This window comes from Trichechus manatus, unplaced genomic scaffold (assembly GCF_000243295.1).
Source record: "Trichechus manatus latirostris isolate Lorelei unplaced genomic scaffold, TriManLat1.0 scaffold00211, whole genome shotgun sequence".
Classification (NCBI taxonomy): Eukaryota; Metazoa; Chordata; class Mammalia; order Sirenia; family Trichechidae; genus Trichechus; species Trichechus manatus.
The window spans coordinates 3,187,583-3,199,675 of NW_004444147.1; the positions used below are offsets into that span (position 1 = coordinate 3,187,583).

A 12,093-nucleotide genomic window follows, 5' to 3' on the forward strand; every position below is an offset into this window, starting at 1 on the left:
AGTCCCTCTTTTTTGTTGTAGTGTTGTCATCTTTTACATATTGACATCTGTTTCCCTATTTTCAGTGTTTTAGCTTTGATTTACTTTTGTAACTTCCCTATCTGGGTTGATATCTGGTTGCTCTGTCCTGTGTTCTAGTCTTGGGTTGTTAGCTGATGTTACTGATTTTCTAACTGGAGGACTCCCTTCAGTATTTCTTGTAATTTTGGTTTGGTTTTAGCAAATTCCCTAAACTTCTGTTTACCTGGAAATGCCCTAATTTCACCGTCATATCTGAGAGATAGTTTTGCTGGATATATAATTCTTGGCTGGCAGTTTTTTTCCTTCAAGGCTTTATATGTGACATCCCATTGCCTTCTTGTCTGCATGGTTTCTGCTGAGTAGTCCAACCTTATTCTTATTGACTCTTCTTTGTAGATGACTTTTTGTTTATCCCTAGCCACTCTTAAAATTCTCTCTTTATCTTTGGTTTTGGCAAGTTTGATTATAATATGTCTTGGTGACTTTCTTTTGGGATCAACCTTATTTGGAGTTCGACGAGCATCTTGGATAGGTATCTTGTCATCTCTCACGACATCAGGGAAGTTTTCTGCCAAGAAATATTCAACAATTCTCTCTGTATTTTCTGTTATCCCCCCCTCCCCCGTTCTGGTACTCCAGTCACTCGTAGGCTATTCCTCTTGAAAGAGTCCCACATAATTCTTAAGGTTTGTTCATTTTTCAAAATCCTTTTATCTGATTTTTCCTCAAATAAGTTGTCAAGTGTTTTATGTTCGGTCTCACTAATTCTGACTTCCATTGCCTCAGTTCTGCTCCTATGACTTCCTATTGAGTTGTCTAATTCTGACATTTTATTGTTAATCTTCTGGATTTCTGATTGCTGTCTGTGGATTCGTGCAGCCTGTTAAATTTGTCATTATGCTCTTCTCTAATCTTTTTAATTTCCTGTATTGCATGTTCTGCGTTTTGGTGAATTTCCTTCCTAATTTCTTGCAGAGTTCTGTGTATTAATCTTTTATATTCTGTCTCCGTTAATTCCAAGAAATTTTCCTCCTCTGGAAAATTTCTATTTCTTTATTTTGGGAGCTTGCTGAAGCCATCATGGATTGCCTCTTTATATGATTTGATATTGACCGTTGTCTCTGAACCATCAATAAGTTATTTATTGTATGTTTACTTACTGTGTCCTAGCTTCTTGTTTTGTTTTGATATGCCCAAATATGCTGCTTGTATGAGCTAGTTTGATTATTGGCAACTTTGAAGCTCTAATGTCCTGTCACCAGGTGGTTAGATCTGTTACTAGGTATGTGAGCTCAGGAGTCTGCCCACTCCTGTATGGATTCAGCTTAGGTGCCAAGGTAGATAGCCACCAAGTGTGTGGTGTAGGCTGTCACTTACAGTCTTAGACAGTCTTAGGTGATTGGTATAGGCACAGGCATCTAGCTGCAGCAGGGGGACACACTCTGAGCAAGGCAGGGGGTTGACGGCTGACCCCAAGTATCTGAGAGGAAGTTGTGTCCCTGTTCCCTAGAGCGTGTAGGTGGGTGGGTTTTGCTTCCGTACTATGAGCACCTAATGCTGTTGGCTATAAGGACTGGGGGGCACCTTGTATTCATGGGCCCCTATCACAGGTGGCTAGGTGCCATGGGTGGAGCCAGCAGTCCTCAGGCTGCTGATGTGGGTAGGTGAAGACCCTGCTTAATGGGCAGAGCTGTGTCTAATGTCAAGAACCTGCCACTTCACAGCTGAAGCAGTTGAAGTTAGACTTCCGGTATATACCCTGTTGTACTGCGGTAATGAGGGCCTACGCTGTTGAAATGGGCCCACACAAGTCTATGCAGGGGGAAAGGCACTCAAAGTCCGTGGATCCCTTATGCCTGTGCCTAGGTAAAGGAGCTGTGCCTACCCTGGGTTCCTGGCTTAGGGGAGCCAGAAGTTTAGTTTTCCCCATTTGTTAATTTGTTTACTCTCTAAACCAGGGAGAATGGCTCAGGGTGTGTGATGGATCCTACTTCCGGTGCAGGGGACTGGACAGTTGCTGAAGCCAGTCCAGGACTCAGTGTAAAACAGGGAACGAGGAGATAAATGCGAGAGAGGTTTTTCCCTAAGGGGTATTTTTTTGGTTTGTGTGGTAGGTCATACACAAGTACTTATCTTTCCCCAATCCAGTGCTGCTTTTCACTGGTTCTGGGTGGCCGAGTAGACTCTCTGGCACTGGGTCTCTCCCAGTGCGGAAAACGCGCCTCCTGAGCACTGCTGTTTGCCTGCCTCATCGCTCACCCATGAACTGCTCAGGCCTGATGTGCTCAGGCTCTTGCCGGGTCAGGTCTTGCAACTCCTCGCTGCTTCTGAACCGTCTCTCCCTCTCCCTGTGTCTCAGTCTGGTTACTCAACTTTTCCTTAGATGTTCAGGGCTTCTCGATTGTCATATATAATTGATTCACTCGTTTTTTCGGGTCTTTGTTGTAAGAGGGTCCACTAGAAGTGTCTGACTACTCTGCCATTTTGGCCGCGCCTCTTGCTACTCCATTTTTGGAAGTGTTGAAGAGATTAAGAGAAATTCACCAAGTTCCCAGCTTTCTGATATCCCCTTTTTCTGTCTTTAATATGAAATTAGAAACAGTAATGGTGCCTTTGTGATATGTTTAACTTCGCTTCTCCCTATTTCTTGTTTGCTTGCTGTGACAGCTGTGTGAACTTGGGTAGCACATGATGTGATCCCATATTTGTGTGAAACAGAGGCAGAATGATTTGCCTGGAGACCCTTGGGCTGCTCTTTGGCAAAGATAGGACTGGGCCCAGGGATGTTCACTTCCAGCAGCCTTTTTCTCTCAGAATATTCTCTTTGCTCTTCGTGTGTGAAGCTAATATCTTCCTCTCTGCCATATGAAATTAACATCTTTCCAGGGATATATGTTCAGATCACAGTTGGAAAGGCTTATAAATCATAAATCTGGAACCATTGGGAGCCAGTTTTGTTTTCCCCAGCTGTCTTCAGTCATTTGTCACTTTGATGGTCAGACCCACCAAGTTTTCTTATTAGAACAAGTACTGCCGTTGGTTTGTCTCTGGGTGGTAGAATTAGGAAAAAAAAAAAAAAAAAATATTTATATTGATGTATAATATAAAGGACTGTATAATATATTATGGACTGGCAAAAGAACAAACAAATCTGTCCTGGAAGAAGTACAGCCAGAATGCTCATTAGAAGCAGGGATGGTAATACTTTGTATCGCATACTTTGCACATGTTGTCAGAAGGGACCAGTCCCTGGAGAAGGACATCATGCTTGGTAAAGTAGAGGGTCATCAAAAAAGAGAAAGACCCTTAAGAAGATGGATTGACCCAGTGGTTGCAAAAGTGGGCTCAAGCATAACAATGATTGTGAAGATGGTGCAGGACCAGGCAGTGTTTCATTCTGTTGTTCGTCAGGTTGCTATGAGTTGGAACCGACTCGGTGGCACCTAACAACAACAACATAATATACAGATAGAAACATGCACATGTCGTAAGTGTAGAGCTCAGTAGCACCAAGAAACAATATTACCAGCACTTCAAAAGCTCCTTGTGTTCCTGTCTAGTCACTAGCTGCTGCCCACCGCGCCCCCCCCAAACCCTGTAACCACTGTCCTGACGTGGATTAAGTTTAGGGCATTAGAATTGTAACATAGGGAAGGAATTTGCCTCAGATGGGCCTAGTGTTGAGCAGCTGGGGGTGCTGGGGCAGGAGTGCACAGTGGTGCTGTGGCCCAGCCTTCTTACTAAATTGCTGAAGGTGACAGACCTGAGGAAAGTTCCCAAGCTGCTAGCTCTGAGGCTCCTATTTTGTCTCCCTTATCTTCAGAAGACTTGCCAAGTTTGAGAAGTTACTATCCCTTAAAAGTTAGTGATGTTTCCACTTTTCCAAGAGATCTTTTCTGCTATCTATATGGGGTACGTGATTGTTATTGTTATTTAACTTTTTGTTATGAAAGATATTCCAGTGTAGAAAGAATGGTGTATTGAATCCCAAGTACCCATCACCCAGCTTCAACAATTTTAAATTTTTGATTAATTATATTTTCATTTATATTCCTGCCCATTTTCCCTATACTATATTATTTTGAAGGAAATCCCCAAAACATCATTTCATACCTAAATATTTTAGTATGTATCTGTAAAAGAGAAGGACTTAAAAAAAATCACCCCAATACTCTTCTTATGTCCGGAAAAATTTAGCAATCTTAATAATATAAAATGTCTTCTCATTGTTTGTATTTCTCTCGTCATCTGATAAGTGTATTGTGTGTATTCGTGATCTGAGATGTGAAATCCTAGAATATGGGGAGGGGAAGAAAAACTCCAAAAAAAAAAAAAACAAAAAAAAAAAACCAAAACCCAACTATGATTCCCCTTCTTAAACTTTGGGAAGACTTTCTCTTAAATGTGTTAACGAATTCTGCCCTCTTTCAAAAAAACAAAAAGGAAAGGAAAAAAATAGGTCAGATATTTACTTTGAATAACATACCTGCTCTGTAATAGGCTTTGTGTCTTCAGTTTTATAATACTACTATTTATTGACAGAGATTTATGTAAGATCAGTGGGAGCATTGTTGTAAAAGTTGTGTCCTTTGAGAGAGAGACTCTTTTTGACATGCCTTTTATTCATTGCTTGTCTCCTCAGGCTAGTAATAGGAGTTCTTCGTGTGAACAGGAGCTGGCCCTGAGGTCTTACGTGCTGGTTGAGTCAGTCTGCAAAAATCTTCAAACCTTGGCTATGGCAGTGGCTTCTCAGAATGCTGTATTGTTGGAAGGACCAATAGGATGTGGCAAAACTTCCTTAGTTGAACATTTAGCAGCAATGACAGGTAGAAGGAAGTCCCCTCGTCTTCTCAAAGTCCAGCTTGGAGATCAGACTGACAGTAAGGTAATTAAGAAATGACAAGTTTTGGTGGGTTAGCATGCTTGTAAATATCTGTAGTCAAGTTTTGTTTTTGCTTGTACCTGATAGGGCTAAACTGTGTAAACCTCAAGTACCTGCTTATATCCCTATGGTAATTAAACAGAATTAATCAAGGGATATAGCATTGGCACCTCAGGTGTGTGGCTTGTCTAATTACTTTTTCCTCTTTCTGCAGATGCTGTTGGGGATGTATCGCTGCACAGACGTCCCAGGAGAGTTTGTGTGGCAGCCTGGCACTCTGACACAGGCGGCCACCAAGGGCCACTGGATCCTTCTGGAGGATATTGACTATGCCCCCTTGGACGTGGTATGTCATCTTGCTGATTATTGCCTCCTATCGTCTTTCCTGTCTTTGAGATCCATTTTGTTAATAGTAATTCTGGAGATGGTTTAAACAAAAAAGTTGTTTGATTAGAGATAATATAGGGAGCTCATTCATGGTTATGTATGTAATCTGATTTGAGGTCTTGGATTACTTGACTGATCTCGTGCTTGATGGAGAATCTGTAAAATTCTGCTTTTGCTGTTTCCTGTGTTCTATACTTTTTTCCTCCTGCACTTAAATATGTGACCAATTTCACAGTCTGTCCAAGAACAGGCCTGGTAGGAAACAGCTGTGTTACAGATAAAATGAGAAGTTGAGAAGTTTGAGATCCTCTTTCCCAGCTATAGCAACTGTAGAGCAGTGGGCTTAGAAAAAATGAAAGGAAGAGATGATGTAATAAAAGCATGCTTTGTCTTTTCTTATATTCAGTATAAGAACAATACACTTGATATATATTTGGTCTTTATTCTTCTGTGCATTTAAAATTCAACCATGGAGGCAGTCCATGCTTTTTCTGTACTGTGTAAATACTGACAAAAAATGTATTCAGAGTGAAAAATTCCTTCTTTGGGCGGATTTTGCTCAGATTGGTTTTAATTTTATTTTAAGGTGAACCCTCTAGTTAACTGCGTATGGCCTTTTCCCTCTTGGATATGAAAAAGAGAATGAATATGTGTGTATGTGTAGGTTTAGGGAGGTGTGAGAGGGTAGGGGTGACTTAAAATAAGTGTTTATAAATTCTGATGCTTTTAGTGGGTGATGATGTAAAGATGTTCTGGGGCTACTGGCCCAGAATGGACCTCACAGTTTGATCTCCATGTCCTAGGGTCTTGATGTTTAGTGTTGTAGGTCTGGGAACTCGGTTTTCTTACAGAGTTGAGGCTGACCAATTACACTTAAAAATAAAATTTAAATATAAACCACAAGGCCAGTTTCAAAATATTCATTGAGTTTTTTTCCTTTCTGGTATCCTTCTGCTTGGGCAGTTTTTTTCATATGTCAGGTACCTAGGAAACCATTAAGGGACCATATCCCTCTCCCATAGCTAAGTGCGTCTCTGTGGTGACCAAGTCCAGATTAAAGACAAAACTGACAATTTCTGTCTCTCTCTCCCTTTGGTCATGCCTGCTAAACATCAAGACATTCTTGTACTTTTGAGGTCCATTTTGTGCAGACCATTCCTTTTCTGTCAGCACTTTTGTCTCCAGAGAGTATGTGGTTCATTTGATCAAATTTAAACTTAATTATCATTTTATAGTGAAGTTATATTTTCTTAAGAACATACCCAGATCCCCTTCTCAGCTGATGGTGCTGTCAACGGTGGTTTCCCTGTCTCTCATCTCCTGTCAGACTCTGTGCTATAAAGCCTCGGTCATGTCTGTATCCTTAGAGTCTTGCATTCTTGTTCCATGCTAGGTACTACTGAGAGCCTAGTTTGTTGAATGAATAAGTTACACAGTGAGGGTTGTACTATTGTGCTGGAGTGTAAGTACCTCAGATATTCCCACGTGCATGGTGACCAGTTCACACTCTGAGAACTGGAGTTTCCTCTAAGATGTGTTTATCATTTGGGGAGAGGGTTGTTCTGGTTTTTGTTACTTCTGTCTTCATAGCTTCATCAGTGGGTTTTGTGATTTAGGTCTCTGTGCTGATCCCTCTCTTGGAGAATGGAGAGCTCTTGATTCCGGGCCGAGGTGATAGTCTGAAAGTGGCACCTGGATTTCAGTTCTTTGCAACTAGGAGGTAGGTCCTACTGACCCCTCAGTTCTTGCTCTAGATCCTCTTCCTAGTAAGTCTGCAGGCTAGAATACTGAGTCCAGAAGTCCTGGAACAGAGTTCTCTGGGCCCTACTCAAGCAGGGTTAGTTGAAACTGATGACAGATCCAAACTTTTCATTCCTGATTATTTTTAATGAAGATAATCAATTTAGAAAAATAAAAGTTTTTTTTCCCCCATTGAAAATAAGTAACCAATTAAAAGAAATTTTATCTTGTTTTAAAAAACAGTCAGAGGTTAGTGTTGTCAGATAGTATTAGGTTTGAGTTCTGCCTGTGAAACTTCGTACCTGTGTATACCTTGCCTTTCGATTATGATGGGGCTGGTAATACCTAAGGAGCCCTGGTGGAGCAATGGTTAAGTGCGTGGCTGCTAACCGAAAGGTCATTGGTTTGACCCCACCAACCGTTCCGTGGGAGGAAAGACCTGGCGATCTACTCCGATAAAGATTTCAGCTTAGGAAACCCTATGGGGGACAGTACTACTCTGTCATGTAGGGTTGCTGTGAGTTGGAATCGACGAGACAACACACAACAACAACAATAACAACCGACTTCAGATGGTGGTTGTAAAGATTAAGTGAATCCACTTGTTCTAAAAACTTGTCACTTAATAAGTGCCCAGTTAATGGTTAGTGATGATGATGATGCGTAGATTTTCAGTGGTTAAAAAAATTAAGTTGAATATAAGCATCAACGAAGGAATAAAAATTGAGCAGACTTAGTGCATGTTCCTTTGTATCTTTTATAACAACAGGAAGGCAGTGGTTCATTTCTTCCTACTAATCTATCCCTATACAGATTCTCTTAAGGTCTTAAAATGCCCAAAGGTGAAACTAACATCAGATTATAGTTAGTGATTAGTATTTACTGTAGCTCAGTGAACATTCACTCCCAGCTGGAGTGTGGAGCTAACCAGACAGTGTTCAAGGAACTCCTTGATAGACCCTATTGATTTTAATAGACCTTGGTCTTATTCACAGAGATAGTAACATTCTTTTCCATTAGATTCATACATTTCCCAGATAAGTGTGTGGCATCATGGGAAGATGCCAGGCAAACCTGTGTTCAATTCTCAACTCTGCCATTTGTAATCATAGCTGAGTGAGCAAGAGCTATTACTCTTCTCTTATGCATTAGAAGAAAAAAATGCCTTCTCCTCACAGTAGTTGTGAGGATTAATTAAGTGGCTTAGGTATGAGCACTAACTTGCCCAGAGTATGTTTAATGAACATTCCCTTTCTACCTCCTTCTTTTCTGGAAATTTTAAATAACTTTAGGTACTGTAGCTTCTGCTAACAGGCAGTGAACTTACTTTTAATGCTTTGAGCCTTGGATTATGTTTCCTTTTTCCTGAAGTTATTTAGGCCTAAAGAAGAGGAGCATTTGTCATTGAGACCAAAACACTTACCTAATAGAAATATTTGCAGTGATTTGAAAAGAACTTGATTGAAGCTGTAACTGTCACTCTTTCTTAGGAAAGAGGCAAACTTGGGTCAGCTGTGAGCCTTTCATTTGTCATCTGCCTTAAAAGCCCTGTATAGTGTCTGGCAGAAGGGATTGTGAGTGTTATTCATATGTGAGATATTGTATAGCAAGTGATATCCAATAGCATAATTCAAGATTAAAATTGGGAATTTTGTGTGACTCCTTTTTGTTTTGAAATGTAGACTCTTGAGCTATGGAGGAAGTTGGTATCGACCGCTAAACAGTCATGCTACTTTGCTGGACAAATATTGGACCAGAATTCACCTGGATAACATGGATAAGACAGAACTGCATGAGGTATGTGGTTATTAGAAAGCAATTATCAGTGCTTTCTTTTTTTACTTTTTACTATGAGAAGTTCCAAACATACATGAAAGTAGAGAGAATAGTGTAATGAACTGCCAAAATACTCATCAACCTAAATTTAGCAGTTAATTTGTTAACATTTTACCATGTTTGCTTCCTCCCTTATTTTTTCTTTGCTGAAGTATTTACAGCAAGCCCCATGCCATTTCACCCCTAAATACTTCAGTATGCATCTCTAAAAATTTAAAGGCATTTTTATATATAACTACAATAACATAATTATACCCAATAACGTGAACAGTAATTCCTCAATACTATTTAATACCCAGACTATTCTTAAGTTTCTCCAGTTGTTCCTAAGGATCTTTTTAGTAAATTGATTTGTTACTAAGGTTTTTTATACTTAGCAACTTAATACATATTTTGATTTGGGTATTAATGAAAATTGAGATGAATTATTTTATAAATTTTATATATTGATTCACTTGGTCAGTACTGTTGGTATACTAGATCATTAACAGGTTTGTCATGCTTTCTGACATTCCCCCACCCCTCATCTACCTCCTTACTTGGAAAGGTTCCCGTTCCTCAACTCTCTATTTTGGAGAGCAGTGAATAAAGCATTGCCAGTGGTTATACAGGCATGCTTAGCTTTATTACCTCTTTCTTGGTGTAAGTTTACGAATAAATACATAACAGAAAACTTTTCTTGGCATGGTTTGTCTAAGGAATACCCTTAAAATACAGGGAATGGGTACTTAAATTAAACTTTAGGTGTTTTGCTTTCTTCATCTGTTATGTGAGGAGAATTGAACTAGATGATCTCTTTTTATTGCCAGGGGCTGAGGCATAGGAGATGGGGAAGGGATTGATTGCAAAAGGTACATGAGGGAATATTTTGTTTTGAGGTGATGAAAATATTTTATCTCTTGTTTATGGTGGTGGTTATTTGAGTATATACATTTGTCAAAACTCTTAGAACTTTATACTTAAAAAAGAATGAATCTCTGGTATGTAATTATACCTCAATAAGCCTAACTTTAGAAAAATAAACTTATTAAAGCTTTTTTATGCTTTAACATGTGACCACGTTGTATATGTTCCCTGCATACACAAAAAACTAAATTCTCTATTTGAAAAATCTGTGTCTGTATCCATTAAATTGAATTTGATATTATTCTATTTTTCTGTCTTTATTTATTATATCTGAAATACATGTTAAAATATTTATTGTAAAATCCCTTAGTAAAAAAAATACGAAGAAATAAAAATTTTTATATGATCTACTACTTGAGATGACATTTTTAAGGCTTTAGTTCTTTATCTTTGTAAGTATGCAGACATTACGTATATGAAATTGGGATCACAATATACTTCTTTTCAAGCAAATTCAAATGTATTTGATGGTACTGTATCTGATATATGTGTGATGTTTCCCTGCTTTCTTAAACAGACTTGACTGAACAAATCGATATAAAGCCTTAGAGTCAATATTATGAACCTGTAGTATAAAGTGAAGGGCCTCAATAAATTCTCAATAGCTGTTAAAGTGAATAGAACTAGATCTTTGTGCTTTAAGTTTTCTTGTCTGCCTTTTAAAGACCAGCTACTTTTTGTTAGTAGTAGTGACAACTGTCTGCATTCATTGTGGTCTGCTTTTAAAAACTTATTTTTTCTCTTCCCATTAACTGCTTCTAATTCACTTTTTGGCTGGGAAATTATATTGTGAACCTTATTAGAATTGTGTCCAAAATTTGGATTCTTCAGTGAGTCAGCTCCTTGGACTTTGATGCATGTGGTTTGTTTCTTGAGGACCTTCTCCCCATCTGGCATCTACACTCTAAGCTGTGTTATAGATGGATGAGCTTTCCAGAATACTGAGTTCTGGGAAATAAAAAACACGACATTTGGGGATGGGGCAGAAACCCTTATACTTGGTGTCTTAGTCATCTAGTGCTGCGATAACAGAAATACCACAAGTGGATAGTTTCAAATGGATAGAGATTTATTTTCTCACAGTCTAGTAGGTTACAAGTCCAAATTTGAGGCATCAGCTCCAGGGGGGAGGGCTGTCTGTCTGTCGGCTCTTGAGGTAGGTCCTTATGATGCATCCATCTTCCCTTGGTCTGGGAGCATCTCTGCACAGGAATCTCAGGTCCAAAGGATGTGCTCTGCTCCCGGCACTGCTTTCTTGGTGGTATTAGTTTCCCATGTTTCTCTGCTCGCTTCTTTCTTTTATATCTCAAAAGAGATTGGCTTAAGACACAATTCAGTCTTACATACCTCATCAGTATAACTGCCGCTGATCCATCTTATTACATCATAGTGATCAAGTTTGCAACACATAAGGAAATCACATCAGATTACAAAATGATACACAATCATACAATACTGGGAATCATAACCCAGCCAAGTTGACAGATATTTTTGGAGAACACAGTTCAATCCACGACACTTGGTAAAGATGACACATTTCTTAGAGAAATTGATATTTTGGTTGACTAGTGTCAGCAGCTGAAAGGTTGGTGTTTCGAACCCAACCAGAGGAGCCTCAGGAGACAGGCCTGTAGATCCGCTTCTGAAAAAGTCACAGCCTTGGAAAGCCTGTAGGACAGTTATACTCTGTACACGTAAGATCACCATGAGTCAGAATCAGTTTGACGATAGCTAACAGCAGCTGTCAGTTGTTCAGGTGTACTTTTAAAATTTTCTTTCTTTCTCCCTCCGTCAGGTTCTTCAGAGCAGATATCCCAGTCTATCAGCAGCAACTGATCACCTGCTTGAAATTTATATCCAGCTTACTGGTGAGAAACATCACTGTCAGAGTGATAGTCACGTTGAATGTGGACAGGCACCTGAGGACGTCTCAGAAGCCAGAAGAGAAAACAAAAGACCAAGCCTAGAGGGAAGAGAACTGTCTCTAAGGTACTTGATTAAACAGTATTTTGTATTGATATTTGAAAAACTGGTTTCCTCAAGTTCTTATCAGCTAAAGCAAAATGGTCATGAGAGGTCAGAATTTGAAATTAGACTTCTGGGCTTCTTGATGGTGTCAGAGGAAAATGCTTTCCCTTTTTCAGATCTATAGTTACTGACAGAAGACTTGATAAAGGTAACATTATTATAGCTTCAAAAAATAACTTCAAGACAAACCTTGAAATAGTTATGACGTAGTTCTCTCGCTGGATGTCCTTTCTGATACTTGTGGTCTTAAGTAATGCTTTCTGGGTTTGCACCTTTGCTCTCCATTCTCAGTG

General features: G+C 39.4%; 1 protein-coding gene across 1 annotated transcript in view; it reads left to right on the top strand.

Moving 5' to 3' along the window:
- The window catches only part of MDN1 (midasin AAA ATPase 1), a 178,376-nt gene that overhangs the window by 40,495 nt on the left and 125,788 nt on the right, over positions 1-12,093 (top strand). Inside the window, exons 6-10 of the mRNA XM_023742487.1 lie at positions 4,664-4,906; positions 5,118-5,249; positions 6,907-7,010; positions 8,713-8,827; positions 11,568-11,761. Coding sequence (XP_023598255.1) covers positions 4,664-4,906; positions 5,118-5,249; positions 6,907-7,010; positions 8,713-8,827; positions 11,568-11,761 — 788 coding nt within the window. The remainder of the gene's footprint in view (positions 1-4,663; positions 4,907-5,117; positions 5,250-6,906; positions 7,011-8,712; positions 8,828-11,567; positions 11,762-12,093) is intronic.